At 31.2% G+C, this 18275-nt stretch overlaps 2 protein-coding genes across 5 annotated transcripts; both read right to left on the reverse strand.

Annotated features, from left to right (window-relative positions):
• Positions 1-1794: 1794 nt before the first annotated feature.
• On the reverse strand, positions 1795-8360 carry LOC126653551 (lysine-specific demethylase JMJ31). 3 transcript variants are annotated; one of them, XR_007632265.1, is made up of 16 exons: positions 8170-8360; positions 8010-8087; positions 7703-7786; positions 7494-7628; positions 7331-7399; positions 7104-7230; positions 6882-6954; positions 6569-6685; positions 5967-6086; positions 5781-5799; positions 5171-5252; positions 4716-5041; positions 4430-4545; positions 4259-4352; positions 2062-2246; positions 1795-1910 (listed from the first exon to the last, which is right to left on the reverse strand). XR_007632265.1 is itself a non-coding variant. In XM_050347465.1 (15 exons), the coding sequence occupies exons 1-15, from the start codon at positions 8269-8271 to the stop codon at positions 2178-2180; spliced, it is 1611 nt and encodes a 536-aa protein (XP_050203422.1). In that variant the 5' UTR covers positions 8272-8360; the 3' UTR covers positions 1919-2177. The 3 variants fall into 3 exon arrangements, 1 of the variants encoding a protein (XP_050203422.1); XR_007632264.1 differs by having other exon boundaries at positions 1795-1915; XM_050347465.1 differs by lacking the exon at positions 1795-1910 and having other exon boundaries at positions 1919-2246.
• A 2838-nt stretch (positions 8361-11198) lies between these two features.
• On the reverse strand, positions 11199-16105 carry LOC126686816 (uncharacterized). Of its 2 annotated transcripts, none has more exons than XM_050381067.2 (7): positions 15975-16105; positions 15826-15886; positions 15024-15142; positions 13254-13402; positions 12000-12147; positions 11753-11912; positions 11199-11463 (listed from the first exon to the last, which is right to left on the reverse strand). In XM_050381067.2, exons 2-7 carry the CDS (start codon positions 15839-15841, stop codon positions 11372-11374), a joined length of 684 nt encoding a protein of 227 aa, XP_050237024.1. In that variant the 5' UTR covers positions 15842-15886; positions 15975-16105; the 3' UTR covers positions 11199-11371. The 2 variants fall into 2 exon arrangements, with proteins under 2 accessions (XP_050237024.1, XP_055962253.1); XM_056106278.1 differs by having other exon boundaries at positions 15826-15887; positions 15978-16097.
• Between the last annotated feature and the right edge of the window lie 2170 nt (positions 16106-18275).

Below are 18275 nucleotides of genomic sequence, written 5' to 3' on the forward strand. Positions count from 1 at the left end.
GATTTTTCGGTTCAATTCATTTTCAACATAAAAATTAGTTAAACTGAACACTCAACCGAACTAGCCGATTCGGTTTGGTTTAAAAACTTTAATTCCTTAAAATTTTGATTTGGTCTAAAAAAAATGGAAAATTTTGGTTCCGAAACGAATGCAGGAACCTAATCTTAGGTTAGCAGAATTCTCTTTGTATAGAGACATACAATCTTAGCTAGGCAGACAGAAAATAGAATATTATAGTTATAAGTAAAGCTTAGTACATTTAACAAGAGAAGGAAGAAGAAGAAGAAACTTAGGGATTAATGAAAGGAGCTAGACATTGAGAGGTATTCTTTTGTAATATAGAATGTGCAAGCTTTTAGAAAGTATGATAAATCTAAGTTGCAGGGTTAAGGTACATTACATGCCATTTTGCCTACTAAAAAAGACTGCAAATTTTTTTCTTTTATTCTTCCTCTACTGCATAACTAGACAAACAAAAAGGTTTTCTTCCATTACCTATCTTTTTCTTTTTTTCCTCTAAAAAAAATGTTCACTTGCATATGTCATCTTCCATAAGGGAATCTCATCCTAACAAACCTTCCTTTTCCCCTTCCAACCCTAATTATTATCAAACCTTCTTTTCTCTATGCTTTTCTCTCTTTTCCCCTTCTCCAAATCCCCATGCACTACACTAATTTCTACAACCCTCTTGAGTATATATCACCCATTCATTTCAGTTGAGAGAGAATAAAGAAATGACAATGAGTAAAGGTTCATCTCAATCCTTTATTTTATGAGTCGGATTCATATAAACGAAACTTGACATGTTTTCATAATTTAGTGTGTAACTCTCTAAAATAAGATCAATTACTCCCTCCTGTATTTTTAAAGCGCATAAAATCCATAATGCCTTATGTTAATTTTAATATATTTGAATATTTTTCTTTAATATCTTATGTTGATTTCAATATTTTGAGTTCAATACATTTAAGGTTGTTTTACGCGCTCTGGATATATAGGAGTTGATGTAATTAGACTTATGTGAGAGAATGATAGACTAAATTATCAAAATATGTCAAATTTGATTTATACGAGTCCGTCCTACAAGTTACATTTGCTCACAAAGAAACAAAATGTAGCACAACTGCATCATTGATTGTTCTATTTGAAACAACATTTTCATTGACATTTTTTGTTCTTCATCTTCACAAATATAGATAAAGATGGTAGGCAAGGGACTTTGAATAAAAACAAATTGGAACAAAGATAGAAAAAGGATAATGACAATAATGGTGCCCACAAATGGAATACATCCCAGTATCTACAAGTTTTAGTAGTCCTTGGCAGTAGTATTCTAGTCAAGTAATAAGTCATCATGTCATGGGTTGGTAGTATCTACCCTAATTCTGGTCAGTGCATGTGTGTATATATGGCAGCTCCTACTGGCTAGACTTACTACATCCTAATCTAAGATTATTATCCAAGAAATGTTCATTTCAACCCTCTAACTTGGCATACAAAATTAAAAAAAGTCCAAGTTCGTGGTTTTGAATAAAAACAAAGCTACATCTTATCAATTTTGAGCAGTTTACACCATAATCTCACGTCAGTCTTGGTGGTCAAAAGGTGTAAATTCAATTAAAATTGACAAGTTGCAGTTGTTTTTGTTCAAAATAACAAACTTAGATTTTTTTTATCCTTTGAACCAAGTTGGCAGGGCGAAATGAATGTTTATTGGATTATTATTTACCACTACCACCAAATTGTCTAAATATTTGAAACTGCAACGATATTTTTTGGGGAGAATTTTCAATATATGCAGAAACATATGATACAAAAAGAAATATTCTGAATATGATACCGTTTGGTTGTACAATCTTCATGGACCATTTTGGATACCAAATCAGGAACTCCAACTTGACGTTCATGACCTACACTGTACAAAATTTTAAAAGAATTGTTTGAACAAGTATCATTAAAGTCAAAAGAAAATGGATGGAATCACAAATTGACAGCAGAGATATGCATCACCATTCAAAGTTAGCAATGATTTAAATTTCTACAAATTTGTGGATGACTCACACATAAAAGTATCGACTAAGACAGAAAGCTTCTTGGTTCTGTGGTAATGCACTGATTAACCCTTTTGATATCACCGCCGGGACCAATTCTTTTATGAAGTTACATCACTAAATATCTTATCTCGTTGATGGTTTTAGCACATCAAAGTTAACTTGCAAGTATTTATCTAGCACATTCTTGAATGCCTGCGACAATAAAACATATTTCGAATTAAGTTTCCAATTAACTTAAGGTCTAAAACATCAAAATTACACAAGATAATCTTCATCCTTTTCCTCTTTTTTCTTTTCTATTCTTTTCATTGTCTTTCTTTTCTTCTTAAAAAAACAGGGTTAATTAAAAATAAATTCACAACTTTACATGAAATTAATGCGATTCTATCACGTCCTTTTAAAGTTGTCTATTTCTTTCACCAGCTAATTTTATTTATTTTTGAAATAACATCACAGATTCAAAATCCGGTAATTTTCAGTTGGACACAACAAAAGGACATGCATTTCATAGCCACATCAGCTAAACATCATCGAATTTTGAATAAGTGATATAAATGCAAAAAAAAAGTTGGTGAATGAAATTGCTAACATTAAAATGACATGATAAAATTAAAATTTAATGTAAAGGTCATGAGTCTATTTGCGATTAACCCCAAAAAAATAAAAGAGTGATTTATTGAAGAGAGAAAAATAACTCAATAATAATGAGGGTAAGTGATCAAAAGATAAAAATAATTAATTTAACAATAATAATAAAGCAAAGCTCTCCATGTGTGTGTCAATAATCCCCAGCAAAAGTACTAGGACCATAAAATAATCATCTTCAATTATTATCAGATTAATTTGGACAGGATTCTGAATTGTCCAAAAAGTATCTACCTATGGGCATGCTTGCAAGATTCTTACTATCTACCTGCATTACATCAATGTTAAAGATGCAGATGCTAATTAACTAATGCATTTAAATTTCACTTAAACAATTCATCAAAATAAATTCACTTAAACAGTCATGCTATGAAGACATGAAAATGTAGAGAACCAAAAAGAACAAAGGCCATGAATAACTTTATAAAGACTGCTCATTTGTGAAAAACCCAATGTGGTCAAAGCAGAAATGGCTCAGAATGCCATAATGATATTGGGTACGATATGGAGTTGGATTCAGTCAGAAAAACTTTTAATTCAAAATAAAAAACTAGAACTCCTATGATATACAGATGTGCAACTTAGAACGTTTCTCCCTGCATGGCAACAGTAACATGACACAGCATGTACGCTTTTACAGGGAGAAATCCAATTATATGTATCTTATAGAGCTCGGATAATCAGCTCATCTTTTGGCCCACTAAATAAATTGGTTTCGTATCAGTATGATCATGGGCTTGTCATCATGTGAGATCACTGAAGAAACAAGATGATGACAACAAAATGGAAAAAAAATTCAAAAGATATTTTGCAAGGCTTTTAGATTGTACAATAATTAAGTAGGGCCAATTAAAATTTTCTTATAGTATTAGTTTTGGACTAGGGCTGGATTTGGTTTTGAATGGTCTTTGAAGTTGGTCAAGTTTGTTAAAAATCTGGATTGCAAATAATGTTTTCATCCCACTGCTGTTATCTATTCACATTCTAGATCTGCCAACCAGCTCTTGATGCATGTATGTAGAAAAAGTGCTATCTTGAACAGTTGGAGGTATAGGCAGTTGGAAGAAATGACAAACCATCAGATTCCTTTCTTGTGGTTGTGGAGACAAGACTAATACATTTTATTACAGAAAAGAGAGCATACTAGAAAGAGAAAGTTAGATTCTTTCAAGAATAGGAAAGGAGATGCCATATTTAAATAGACTAAAGATTGTTAAACCGATCAGTTGCTAGAAAAAAATATGTTCTATGCATTTTCAGTTGGATTTCCAGTTGAAGGAGCACTTGTGTCAATGAAGTATGCTAACATATGATACAGCATACAAGCTTCTCCATGAACTAATCTGAATTTCCAATTATATTCCCGAGCATGTAGAACTACTCTTACTTCTTCAACCACATGAAACAATAAATAAACCTATGAGGAAACTGATTTACATTCCAATGAACCTATATATCTACATCTAAAATATACAAATAGAGAGAGTATGCATTTTGGTAAGAATTTAATTGATACGTGGACTTCAAAAATTATAAGATGAGTGGAACATGGAAATTACCTGTAGAGCAAATGATTCTTTCGCATTCAAAATTGCATCCATTGCAGAAAATTGGTCATCAAATGCAGCATAGAATACTTGGTAGAATTTGTTCCTGAAATTGTACTTGATGAGTTATAGAGCAATGTTGAAGCAGTTTGTTCTTTCTTTTCAAAAATAAAATAATCTCACCGATCTTCTTCAGTGTTTTGCTGATCCATCTCATCAAATTTTTGTGTGAGTACCTCTGCTCCTATTGGTGAAAGCAAATGCAGTACCAGAGCCTCCAAGGTTCTTGGAAAATTGGACTGGAATAAGAGTGATGCAGAAGAAAGAAAACATTAAGAAAAATATGGCAATGACATCAAATTCCAAAGATTAATGTATACGTAGCATATTTTTGAATACGATCGGTTTTAGATGAATTAATTATGAAAAATCCACATGCCCGTTTAAAGTGTAGGCTTAGTGAACTCACCGCCATAGCAAGAAGAACATTCTGAAGAATGTGTGGACCAAGAGTCCAAAGAATTTTCGCAACTGGATCATCATCCAGTACAAATATACTTCTCACAGTTTTATCATGCTGACTGCTAACCACAGAATCATTCGTGGAAGTTGACTTTACTGGTTGATTGAGATCAGTGAGGTTAACACGGTCATGAACCAAAGAAACGAGTTCGTGAAGAGCCTGCAGAGAAAATGGTTCCAACATATGCAAATTAATTCTGTGATCTTTATCTCTCCCTTGCAAATCCGTTTCTTGACAAGTATGGACAAAACCAGAGTCAGAGTGACTAGAATCTGGTAAAGAAAGAAAGACATGTCACCAGAAATCTCTTGGCACAAATTAAGTTGAAAAGATGTTTGTTGAAAACAAAAGTTATATGGCAGATAGGATATAGTGAATAATGGCATGGTGATCATACTGACCTGCCTTTCCATTACTCATAAGCTCGCATGTATGCATCTTTCTCATGTCAGGAGGAGAAGAAGTCTTCGGGAGCATGTGGTTCTGCCCTAATTTTATGTGTAACTAACATGTTAAGGGATTTGCCTGTAAACTTATAATCAAAAACAAAAAGCAAAAGAAAATTAAAAAAAATTGCAGTATGCATGAGTCCCAACCAATAGGCACTGAATAAAACAAAACTGTGAAGATTGACCAATGTGTACTCATTTTTTCATTAGCATATAAAGTCTACAGGAATCTTAAACATAAAATTGCAAAGTTTTCAGGTATATAATCTAAGTGCAGAAAAAAAGAAAAGAATAATCTTTTTGATATATAGTACAGCCTAAAACAGCAGGAGCAATACTAAACCATATTCACAGATAAATGTCTACTAATAATTCTCAAAGCTATTTCAACAATCTATTTGGAAATCCTTTGCTTTTAGGTAACATGTACAAGCATGAACACAAACTCAAATGTATTTTTTTATATGAATAGTGCATAAGAAAAGTATTCATATACAAACAATTTATATGATCTACAATAATAAACAATTTGGAACCACTTAAAAGTAAGGGAAAGACATACCATTTCTTTGTCGGTCAATCTTGATTTCACAGCAATTGAGCAAACAAAACATGCCAAAGAAATATAACATAATTACATTAGCTTACTGGATTGCAAGAGCTATAAACAAACAGAACTGAGTTCACTTTCCACTAACAAGATACGGCAGAAAGATTGAAAACAGAAAATTAAAAGAGACTTTGAAACCTTTTCATTATCCTGCGCAAATAATAAGCATCCATGTGTTCTAACATGCTACACATAACATTGGACCTCCACCAAATGTTAACTGCAATGGTCAAATCATCGCTATCTACTTGGTGAAACCTGAAGCAATAAAGAACAATCTGCAATGGGTCATCTGATCAAACTATTGCTTAGACTTAGTTGAAGTAAATAAATGATTTTATAATGACTCAGTCAACTTTTTCATAAAGTTTTTTACCAGAGTCGGCTAGCCAAAACACATATACTCAAGACTCGAGCTAATCTTGCAACATTTGATGATGAAGTTATTTTTCAACCATCCCAAAAAGAACAAATTAAATTACAGAATTTTATGCTTCTGAGATTAAAGAACATCCTTCATACCTTTCTTGTCTCAATCCAGTTAGAGGAAAAGCAAACGTTTTCATTTTAGAAAAGAAAGAATTTTTTTGGGATCTTTGTTCATACTTATGTCTACAAGTAATTTAAAGCGAGATTTCTTAGTTGGGATGGGCTTTAGTAGGGAACTATGCCATGGCAATCATTTTGCAAATTGCAATGGAAGAAGAGAATAAGGGTAGCATAAAACTATTGAACCTTACCAGCCTTCAGGGATGAATAGTGCATCACCTGCGTGAAGAACAACGACCTGAGAGTACCCCAAGGAGCCTTCTGCTCTTGGATACAATGAGAAATCAGGGTTTTCTAAAGAAACAGAACTGTCAGCCAGGAAAAGAAAAAATTTAGTAAAGGAAAAATGGGAACTGAATAAGACTATAGATTTAGATTAATAAGTGGGAAAAAATCTAGCCCAATTGCTTTTAAAAACTAATCAGTTTCTTTACTGTAGACTGTAGTAACTGACTGGACAGGAAATAGTGTCAAAAAATAGTGCAAAACACAAAAATAACATACCTGTGATTTGAGGCTTCCCCATATATAGGCATCGGGTATAAAGATGGACTTGCAGAAGGGGGCCATAAGGTAACTGCAATAAAAAGAAGCTTGTTATCATATATTATATATGGTTAGAGATTTAAGGTGCATAATATCAAAGAAAAAGTCAATTAAAATAAGCAAGCACAGAGCTCATCCAACTGAAAAATGAACGAGGAAAGAAAAACAAGCTCACTGAACCTTGCTTGCGACCAGCAATGATACATAGAACATTATGATGTGGGTCATAGTGACTACTTGATCTAGCATAAGCATTATTCATCCACAGATTAACAGAAGCTGGTTCTTTTGTCTCCAAGAAAACAGGCTGCACCGAGTAATCAACGATCAACAAACATTTCTTGTATGGGTAGCCACAGGCTCCATGCTAACGGAAAAGAAATTGAAGGAGAAAAAAAAACAGAAACCATTTGAATGTCTTCTCTAAGAGCTCCAAGTTGGACCCTTTCTAGATCCTCAGTATTCACAATCGGCACCTGAAATTACCAGCATCTTCTTAAATTATAGCATAAAAATCATTCATTGGGAGCCAATTAAAGTAGTAGTTACGCAGAACCAAGTCTGAATAACCTGGGCCAAATAGATTTTTTGAGGAGAATGTTCCTCTTCCGCAATAGAAACTACTGCAGGCTGATCATGCCCTTGGTCTGCTTTTAACATATGCTGCTTGCAATTGTCAATAAATGTGGAAAACGGAAATGGAACCTAAAGCAATAACAATTAAGCTTAAATTAATGTCTGTGCTATATATATTTAATACGAAAAGAGCGAGAGATTACCCTCTCATGACTTCTAAGATCACCATAAAAAACTGGCGCAGTTCGGGAGAGCATAGCCTCAACAGTGGATGTTCCTACCTTTTCCTAGAGAAATCACAGAGTTGAGCTTTATTGTAATAAATCGGTGTTGAAATCTCAAGAAAAATCACATTTCAAATGCGGCATGAAATGCATAATGATTTCTAGTATCAATTAAATGAAATGCAGCAAAAGTAAGAAATCAATTGAACTGAATAATGTTTATATTCATAGGCTTTCTAAACACACAATTTAAGAAATACTCGGGACTAAAAAAATTGTAAGAGACCTGCAAATAATCGAGGCCGCCGTTAGCTGGATTCCACCTGGTGAAAGCCTTCCATTGCTTAATGCATCCATTAAATACCTTTATGAAGAATTAAACATAAAAAAAACAAGTGAATCAGTAAAAATGTTTTAAACTAGTGAGTAAATTCAGTAGTACTTACGGCGGGAACATTTTTGGATTCAATCTGAGACTCGAAAACTGAAGGTGAGGGAATCTGCTCGAATCTTTCGATCTTCAATTGCTTAATCTCTTCCTCTTCCATGTCTGCAGCGTCCTTCTTCTTCTTTTTTCCTTTGAAGCTGCAGCTTTCAATTTTTTGGAGTTTTTCAACTGCAATGGAAATGTTTAAACATGGGCCGTATAATACAACTTGGACGTTCGGGATGTGACTCGTCAATTTATATATTATTAAATGTATTATAATTATATAAATATTTATTTTATTTATTATTAATATTAAATTAATTAAAAAAATTGTTTAATTAGAAAATATTTTTATGAATTGAATTAAGACTATTAATTATTTAGTTATACTAATAAAATGAGTAGTATATGTATAATTAATTAATTATAGTATTTGTTAAATCAAATTCTAACTTTAATAATTAAAATAATTAATTAATTGTATAATTTATTATTAAATGACGAAATAACTTAACTTAAGTAATTAATACAATGGTATTTAATTTTATAATTTATTATTAAATGACGAAACTACTTAATTTAAGTAATTAATACAATGGTATTCTGTTTTGAATCCAATTAGCAAACAAATTGCTTGGTTACCTTTTTTTAGTAATCAACATAGCAATATAGTACTTTAAATTAAACTCAAATTCATCATTAACTCAAATTTAGTTACCTTTTACTTTCCAAATTAAACTCAAATTCATCGTTAACTCAAATTCTAACTTTTATAATTAACAAATTAATTTTATATTTAATTATTAAATGACTAAAAACTCAATTAAATAATCAGTTAGTCATACTGATATATGGTTCAGATGTGATTTTTAATGAAAATTAACAACTTCTAATATATGGTTTGCTCAAAACTAATCATTAAAAATTAATTAATTTTTTTAGAATAATTGTTTTTATTTATTGTATTCTAAGATGTCAATTTGTGATAAAGATACACATATAGAGGCCTCTAGATTTGAAGTAAGGTGTTAGACTTGGATATCATTCGGTTTTAATTATTAGGTAAAAATTGGAAAACGAAATATTTTATGTGATTTAAATTTAATAAACATAAAAAAAAAAAATTACAATTATTAATTTATATTATAATAATAGTAGTTTAGTAGAAATTCTCTAAATTAGATAATTTAGCTATTTTTATTTTATAATTAATTCATATTATAATGATAGTAGTTCAGTGGAAGTAATTTAATATTTACAAATAAAAAAGACATTATCGTAAATGTGCACCCTCCCCTCCCCCATTTTTATTTTAGGCTTATCCCCTTAAAAACCCCTCATCTTTTACCCCCAATTCGTTTGCACCCTCACATTGCAAAACCACCAAATATACCCAAATTACGACCTTTCACTTTCAATTGCACACTCAAACATTAAATTGATATCTTTTCACTTGAAAAAATAGGTTCATTTTTGTTTTAAATAAAATATTAAGTCCTATTTTAAAATATATGCTAAAATTTAAAGTATTGATTTGAACATTTTTCAAGTAAAAAGAGGTCAATTTAATGTTTGAGGGTGCAATTGAAAGTGAAAGGTCGTAATTTGGATATATTTGGTGATTTTACAACATGAGGTGCAAACGAATTGGGGATAAAAGGTGGGAGAATTTTAAGGGGATAAGCCTTCATTTTATAATCAATTCATATTATGATGATAGTAGTTCAGTGGAAGTAATTTAATATTTACAAATAAAAAGGACATTATCGTAAATGTGCCTATCCAACCACCCTCTCCCATCTCTTCCGTGCTTTTATATATAACTAGTTTTGCATTACGTGTTACGCACGTGGCTCGTAATTTGATTCGTCAAATTATATATTAATTAAATTTATTATTATTAACATTAAATTCAAGTGATAATGGAAGAGCAATAATAGTAACATCATCAATTTTTGTTTTATATGTGATAATTTTATGTTTATGTAGTTAAATAGTAATTCATCCTTAATATTTTTAATATTAAATTAGTATTTAATAGCGCTATAAAACGTGTTTAAAATATTACTTAAGTTAAACTACTATAAACATTGATTTAGAATACTGCATATACTAAATTATTTCTAATACAACCAAAAGTTACTATTTTAATTATTATTTAATGTTATTATAGAATTTAATTATCTATTAATAATTAATTAATTAATTAATTAATCTTAAATACTACTTAACTTAAACTACTTTTAATGTTAGAGTTTAAATATAACTTTTTAACTAATTAATATATTCTTTTTTTAATAAAGTGTAATTTGACCATTAGAAGGAACAATAATTAAAGACATAATCTATACGAATAATAGATGACCTAGTTACATTAGGAGTTTTATTATTAATACATAGCTTAAATTTATAATTATATTAAGGACATTAATAAGGAGTTGACATTAGTTAGGAGTTTAATATATAACTTAATGTTAATAATAGGACACTAAAGTATACGTATAATAGATAATCTAGCTAGTTATATTAGGAGTTTTATTTCTAGTATATAACTCAGTTTAATAATTAAATTGACAATAATAAGGAGTTTGACATTAATTAGAAGTTTAATTGATAACCTAATATTAATAATAAGGACGTTAAGGTAAATGTGCCTGTCCCCCCCCTATCCGTGCTTTTATATATAGTATAGATAGATAGATATAGATGTATCAATGATCTATCCAAAATCTAATGATCTACTAAAAGTGTTTTTTTATATTAAAAAAAAAGGTTTATATTAAAAAAAGGTGAGTAAGCATTTAAAAAAAAAACGAACGCATTTTTACAAACAATTATTTAACTCCTCACAACTTTCTTTTTTCTATTCCAAAAAAAAAATCATACAAGTCCCACATTGATATGCACTATTATAATATCAAAAAAAATTATACCAATCGACAGCACCTTTTAAGTCCATACATTTAAATTTAAATTCAAAAATAATTTAGATTTAATTCCTCCCGCAGACACCTTTTTTTATTTCAATATTCTGCACTAGTTCAGTAAATATAAAATGATTTTTCTGTATATAAATAAGGTTAAAACAAAACCACCAACCATGGGTGATTATCCCTCCACACAAAATAACAGTGTATATCCCTCCACACAAAATCACGGCATAAATGAAAATAGAACAGCTGGGGCCTAAGGCTAAAATAAATAAATATCAGAAGAAATCACATGAAGTCGTAATCGTCAAGAGTATCGTAAGTATCAACCGCCAAATCGTCATCAGGCTTATCAACATGCAGCTGTTTCTTCTTTCCCCCTGCCAGAGTGGATAATTGAGAGACAAAGTTCAAGTGTCATTCTATAACAAATTTCACTGTAACATATCTAATCTAATTACTTTTAATTTTCGATTTCTAACTGAGATTTCGAGTTAATCAGCTATAACATAGATTGTTTTCAAAATTAAGCACATCGGAAATCCTCAAAAGATGATCGTTGGTCGCCGGCAGACAAAAGATAACTGTCCTAAATACTATTGGAGAGAAACAAATAATTATCATACCGAAAGCAGAATGACAGGAACAGGATAAGGTGAGAATAGATACCTGTCTTCTTTTTACCAGCATTAGCTTCTTTCTCTGCTTTCAGCTTTTCATTTGCAATGGCAGTTACAGCAGATGCAACCTCTTTTGCATCTGCTGCCTTCATAGCAGTTATTGACAGTCTCATTACCGCCTTTAGTAATCCAATATAGTGAAAACTTTTCTGCATTTTGAAAACAAATTTAGATTATCGAGCCAGAGGCTACACTACATCTACTGTCTGTCAACCACAAAACATAATTAACCATACCTCATATGGACGAATCTTATGAGAGATAAGTTCTGCATATTCCATGAAGTCACTCTCAGATTTAGGAATAAAAGTGTCAAGGGTCTTCCCATCTTCTTTCTTCCCAAACAGTTCTGCAGTAGATTTGTAATCAGCTTCTTCTACTAGCCTGAATTAATGTCAAACTTCTGGTCAGGAGAAAGCAGAAGAAATGAAAAGCATGGAAATACTAGTGAGCTTTACATCAAAATGTCAGATGAGTTATGGTCAGTATATCTGAAATGGATCAGACTTAATTTTCTTTTTTTTACAGTATTCATGTATTAAACAAGATTAAAAGCACTAAAACATAAATGCAGAATATACTAATCATTCAGACTTTCAAAACTCCAGTATGAAAGGAATAAATAAAGATAAGAGAATAGGAGTTAGCAACTATTATTTAAACCACTCAAGAACTAAAAGACAATTCCATAACTGAACATTTTGCACGACCAGAGTAACAGCATAGAGACCTTACATAACCATGCCCATCTCATTCTAAAATGGTAATTCTAAACAGTGACATCAAATATCTTCAAGCTGACTCGCTATAAGCAGAAAGGGGACTCTCTTTTACTAAGTAAAAACAATTAGTAGAGCCTGCAGACGTAATAATTACTGGAATGCCATTTCTTCAAAATAGTACAAAGCAGATGAAATTTTTGACTCTCATCAGAACCAAGAGAGTTGTCTAAGCAGCGGCAAATTTAAACTTCTCTTTACAGATTCAGGTCCATTTGAATGATTAAGAAATTTCGACGTTTCTTTAAGCTCTATGTTTGTGCAGGATACAGCGGCTTCATACTCATGTCATAGCTGTTTTGTCTATAGAACTCATTGCAAGAATGGGAAACATAAATACAAAGTTCTGTAATCAGTTACTAGAGCATCATTTGCCTAGTCAAAGTGCAACTCCAGATATACTCATCTAGTCTATAAGTAAAAAAACTAAAATAACTTGGAAACTCTCACCAATGTTTTTCAGCTTCTGTGCTCTTCTATGAAAGCAAAATAGCTAAACTATGTTTTAAATTTTGTGCATCTTATATCTTATTCCCTGTGACTTATTTCCTCTCCATCCAACAAATATTCTAAATGTTAATGCTACCTAGGTCTATGTATTCAGCCAAGGTTTCTTGTTCACATGGTAAACAATTATCTGCCATTAGTAAAACTGATAAAAAAAAAAAAACAATGCTCAGTAAAGCAGGCACAGGAATATTGATGCACTACCTTTGTTGGCGTAGTTTCTCAGCAACAGGATCTAGTGGTTCAGACGCTTCTGGTTCTACTTCAACAGTTTTCCCTTTCTTTTCTGTAGATTTTGCTCCAGGCTTCTTAGAAGCTTTTTCAGATGGGGGTTTTGCTACAGGTTGCTGAACCTATTGCCGCAAAAAGTAAGTGAAGGAAAAAAAAACACTTTAGTAACAGCAGAATTTAAATAGATAGTACATGTGCATAAAATAGAAAACAAAAGCCAGGGTTTGATGTAACAGTGCGTACAAGAAATTAACCATCTACAACCCTCAACTAATACGCTTCCTTAAATAAGCATAACATACACTATTACATGCACCTATAAAGTTAATTAGTTAAAAAAATGATTATTATTCCAAATCTTTCTACATGCAACCTAATGCCCTCTGTTCTTGAACTACAAGGAAGAGTAACCTCTCATATCAATGTAATTTAATCATTTCCACCACCTTTATAAACAATAAAACATACCAAAAGGACTACACTAGACAACCAAATCAGAACACAATGAGCTGCAAGGATTAACCTCTCATATATTAAACAGGTGCAACCTTAACTGCAATCAATCTTAAACAGACAAATGAAACTACTCCATTAACTCTAACCGATGAGAAATTAGGAAACTAATAAACTGTGGAAGAGAAAGTAGCAGAAGAAAAAAGAGTAATGTCACCCTTCTATTGCCAATAAATTTTAAGCATGGCAATAATAAGATTTAAGAAGAGGGAAACAACACTAAATAACAAAAGTCATAGCATTTATGACTAAATCAGAAAACCACAAGGTAATTCAACAATTAAAAATAAAAAAAACCAAAACCAAAGTACAAGTTCTTTTTTTTTTTTTTGCTTTTCTTTTTTTATAGTATCAAATATCAAAATGGTACTGTCCAAATTTAGTGAACTCTCTGCCTTTTCGTCTTTTACTAGTTTACAGGAATATGTTTTTCCGGTTCTCCTATCTTAATATTTACCAAAATAACTCCCAAACACAGTCAGGTAAACTGTTATTGTCCAAAATTAGAAACATATCAGGTAGCAAAGAGGAAAACTCAACTAAGAACTGAAACAGCTTGGAAAAGATCACCGCCATTATTTTTCACTCTCTTCTCCATCGGGCAATCCCAATTCACACATATATTTTTGGTAATGCAAAGATAAGAATACAAAGGCACTATCACTGCATTTCAGGAGTACCATACAATAACACAAGATATGATCCAAATGACACTAAGTAAAAAAGAAACGATATCCTAATCTATTGAATCTGCAAGACTTCCCCTTAAAGCTCAATTTTCAAACGATTGAGCTTCTTAACCTAACTGCTGCTTAAACTCACAAACATAAACCCTGTCAATTATTTGTTGCAAATTTTTTGTAGCAGAATTGAATTTATTCTTCCTTATAGTTCAAGAAGAGAGGACATTAGGCAGTAGAGAATGAACAAATAAGAAAAAACCAATTTTCTTAAAGTTACAAGAACAGGCATAAGAGAATTAACTCAACATATTATACACATTGCACATGTATTTCAAAAATAAACAAAACACAGAACCATATAAGAGGGTAAGGTGGGTTGCCAGCATCAAGAAGAGTGGAGAAGTACCATCCACGAGTAATTACTTTTTTTAAAATCTCATAACTATTGTAATAGATTGATGTCTGGATGTTTTGGTAATTCTGGTTAGGAAAAAGCACTGTCTAAAGATTAAAATAACATAAGGCATAATTACATCATCAATCGTACCGGAGCTGGTTCTTCCTCATCCTCCCAAGATTCTTTCACATCATTTTCATCCATGTCTTCATCATCCCATTTACTTTTAAGTTGCTCCTTCGAAAGGAGAGGTGGAATATTATCATCCTCTAAAACAAAAGTACAAATTATCATCCTCTAAAACAAAAGCACAATATTATCATCCTCTAAACAAAAGCACAATATTATCGCTAAATTAAATGAAGATAACTCCAAGAAAGTATGGAAAAAAACATATAGCATACTGCAAAATTGTGAAATTTGGAGAAAGGATTAATACAAATTTGAAGGCAAAAGTTCCAACATATAGCATACAAATGACATACTCCAAACCTGATAAATCTTCAAATTTAAACAATCCATTAAGTTTGATGTTAATTTTTTTCTTCCAAAATCTAGCATACAAATGTTAATTTACACAAAGAGAACCTGCATAAGAAGCGCAATTTACAAAAAAAGACTAGCGGTAACAAATAAGTGATACAAACCACATGAACATTCTCATTCAGTGCTAATGAAATAGGAACTGAATACTGATTCAATCAACCATATAGTTCATATCTGTTTTTATATCAATATCTAAGAATTTAAATGTTTAAGAGATGAATATACATAACACAACTCCCAAAGTAACTATGACAAACTTCAGGGCTTCCAAAGCTTAATGCAGTAACATATATATTGAAACAAAATCAAGGTACAAGGTATAAGTTCATAATCGAACCCTAATAACACTGTAGAACCCTAAAAATAAGCAATTCAATTATTTGTTAACCTCAGAAGCAACACTTACCCCAGTCCTCCATCATAAAATTCGATTTCAAATTACGAATTTGGAATCCTAATTGCTCTTCCTGCCCCAAAGAAATAAAAACAAAACCCTAAATCAGAACCAAGACTTATAGTTCCGGAACAGAGAGAGCAAAAGATAGAGAGGATTACCTATGAAAGAGAAGATGGAAGCCGAGCTCTAGGGTTTGGGATGTTGCGGTCCCGTTTACAGTTTTATATTTTCTTCTCCGTTTCTCAGTTTTCTAAGTTTTCAATTTCTAGTATTTTCCATTTAAATAATACTACACAAAACGCTCACTTTGACCCCTGACATGAGATTAGACCAAAAAAATAAATAAGATTTTGAGGCCAAATTAGCTCAATTATCAGCTTGATATTGTCTAAAATGGTTCACATTGTACTAGAGCCTTTTTCTAAAGGGTAAAAAGGCTCTCATCGGTCAGCTACCGAATACTGCCTCTGTTAATTTTTTTCGGTCTAATGATGATGTGGCACATAGAAAAAAATTTGAATTTTTTTTAATATTTAAAGTACTTACTAATTTTATATTTATGAAATTTAATTATTTTCACCCTCTTATTCATTCAAATATCAATAATTAAATAATATTTAAAATTAAAATATTTATTAAAACAATTGAAATTCAATTAAACACTTTGTAAACTAATTAAACACTTCGTAAATTAATTAAACACTTCGAAATCCAATTAAATAAATTGAAATTCTATTAAACCAATCGAAATTTAATTTAAACCTAATTAAATTAAATACCAAAATATTATAACTTTTATTTTTAAAAATCAAATTTTTAAATGTGTATCAAAGGGGTGATTTAATTATTACTTTTAATCATGAAATAATTGAAAATGTTCAAAATAAATTTTCATTTTACTATTATGATCTGTCATTTTAGTAATTATATCATTTGTACATACTATTATGACCGTCTCTCATTGGTTGTCCGCGGATTCCATCGGGTGAGGAAAAAACACTTTAGAAAAGTCTTGCTTCATTCTTTCTGCTCTCCCCTTATCAAAAGCTTTTTCAAAAGATTCTAAACTATTATTTTTTGTATTAATACGATAAAAGTACCTAAATAAATATGAGATTTATTTTGTCTTTTTAACCATACTATGACTTTGATATCTCAAGCGAATCAAAAATTTACTATTTCAAGATAAAGAAAATTTAAGAGCAATTGATCTGCGAAAGTCTATCTTAGGTGTGCATATTTTTTAAAAGTTAACAATTAATTTAGAATAAACAAAAGCTTGAGCATTGAAATAATATATTCAAAAAAATCAAATAGCAGATTTAGAAAAATTCAAGAAACTGTATCAAAAATTATGTAAAAAAGAATATCTTCTGGGGTTGGGAGAATTGCACGTATAGAGATTCAAAAACGCCAGACGCAATAAAGACAATTTTTTTAAGTTCTCTTATTTTTTTATTTTTATTGTCAAGAAGAGTTCTCGACTTCATTAAAAAAAAGCCTCATTAATATGAAAATTACCCGGACTTATCTATATTACACTAATATATAGCGACGTATAAAAATGAGTGCTTCATATTTACGAAAAAAAAGAATCAATCGACTAAGTACTTTCTTAAAAAAATACAACTTCACACTTTAAGTTCAACTCATCTCTCACTTTTCAATTTTAACTATAGCCATTTATTCAAATTAAAGCTGAAAAAACTCAAAAGTTATAATTATTTCAATTTGCATTTATATTATCAAAATTTTCAAACATGAAACAATATTTATACTAGAACAAAGGATCACTTTACCCCCTGAACTTGGCACAAAGTATCAAAAACGTCCAAATTAGCAAAACGGGATCACTTTTACCCTGAACTTATCAAATTTAGTACAAAAACCCCCCTCCCCACTCTCACCCTAGAGAGTGTACCTCACTCTCCGGTTTTAATAGGGGTTTTGGTTTTCTAAGGTGGTTTTTGATTGAAAAAAGTTTAAAATAGTCCTAATTTTTTTAAAACATTTTAAATTAATACCTAATAATTTAAAAAAATAACAATTTCATCCTTTTAATTTCAAACTTAAAATTACAAATTAATCCTCCAACTTTTACTTATATTCCAAATTAATCCCCAAAAATTATATTTTTTAATAAAAAAATTAAAAAAATTTAAACATTAAATCAGACCCATGGATCAAAAAATTGACCCATGGGTCTCAGAGGAGCTGCCGGCAGCAGCTCCTCCGTTCTTGCTCGTCTGAGACGAGCAAGCACCTTGCTCGTCTGAGACGAGCAAGAACCTGCTCGTCTGAGACGAGCAGAGACCTGCTCGTCTCAGACGAGCACGAACCTGCTCGTCTGAGACGAGCAGAGATCTGCTCGTCTCAGACGAGCAAGGTTCTGCTCGTCTCGGACGAGCACCGACATGCTCGTCTGAGACGAGCAGCAGGTTCCGGCGAGGAGGATCTCC

Source organism: Mercurialis annua, linkage group LG6 (genome assembly GCF_937616625.2).
Source record: "Mercurialis annua linkage group LG6, ddMerAnnu1.2, whole genome shotgun sequence".
Lineage (NCBI taxonomy): Eukaryota > Viridiplantae > Streptophyta > Magnoliopsida > Malpighiales > Euphorbiaceae > Mercurialis > Mercurialis annua.